Here is a 751-nt window from a genome sequence, read left to right on the forward strand (position 1 = left end):
AGGGATTATCGTGTCGGGAGAGGGAGGTTTTCGGCTAGTTGAGTTCACACCTACTTCTTCTGTAGATCTGTATGGTGGCTTTGCTTCCAGGTTAGAAAGCTCTGGTGAAGCCTGTGTCCTCGAAGATAGGCAGACANNAAAGAAAGAAGGAGGAGGATAGGCAGACAGAGACAGAGAGATTTTTACGCAGCCAGGGACATAGTTTTCGACGACATACATACGTACAACCTCTATTCTCAGGCCTTTTCCTTCATACACCAGTCTTTCTAAAGAAGTCCGATGAAAGCACAAACGTACTTTCTGCACCGTTAGATACGATATTCTCCCTGGAAGAGGTATGATTCTATGGAACTAACTTCGCGCCTTTTCATTGCATGTCTTGTCTTCTTTTTCCTAGGCTATTCCAGGAGTTCTATCAAACCCTAAGTGTACGTTTTTCCCGGATTTTGCTGTTTTAAGTACTCCACTCTTCGCGAGATCCCTCGAGACTTGGAAAGGCGCTCTCTCTCTTCTCTTCGATGCGAAGGTGGTACGTACATCTTTTGAAGATCTTTCAACTGCGCCCTAGGCTCTTGTCCTTGCTGTTGTGCCGGCTAATACTCGACTAGCTCACCTGACCGTTCCCCGTCAAAGCCCACGAACTCTTCTTCCTTTTCCTCGTCTGTATTTGAGAAGCTCTATACAGTGTGTGCATGCATCCATGCAATCAAAAGGGAGAGATCAAGATGCTCTAGGGTCTGCACGGGGGAAA

The 751-nt window shown here is 46.6% G+C and overlaps 1 protein-coding gene across 1 annotated transcript in view; it reads left to right on the top strand.

Moving 5' to 3' along the window:
- CSUI_011534 (tetratricopeptide repeat-containing protein) overlaps positions 1 to 535 on the top strand; it is a gene marked incomplete at both ends in the record, with an annotated part of 949 nt that extends 414 nt beyond the window's left edge. Inside the window, one exon of the mRNA XM_068071632.1 lies at positions 398 to 535. Within this exon, the coding sequence (XP_067916392.1) occupies positions 398 to 535 (138 nt within the window). The remainder of the gene's footprint in view (positions 1 to 397) is intronic.
- Positions 536 to 751: the final 216 nt, after the last annotated feature.

Source organism: Cystoisospora suis, assembly GCF_002600585.1.
Source record: "Cystoisospora suis strain Wien I chromosome Unknown contig_13064, whole genome shotgun sequence".
In the NCBI taxonomy this organism is placed as follows: domain Eukaryota; phylum Apicomplexa; class Conoidasida; order Eucoccidiorida; family Sarcocystidae; genus Cystoisospora; species Cystoisospora suis.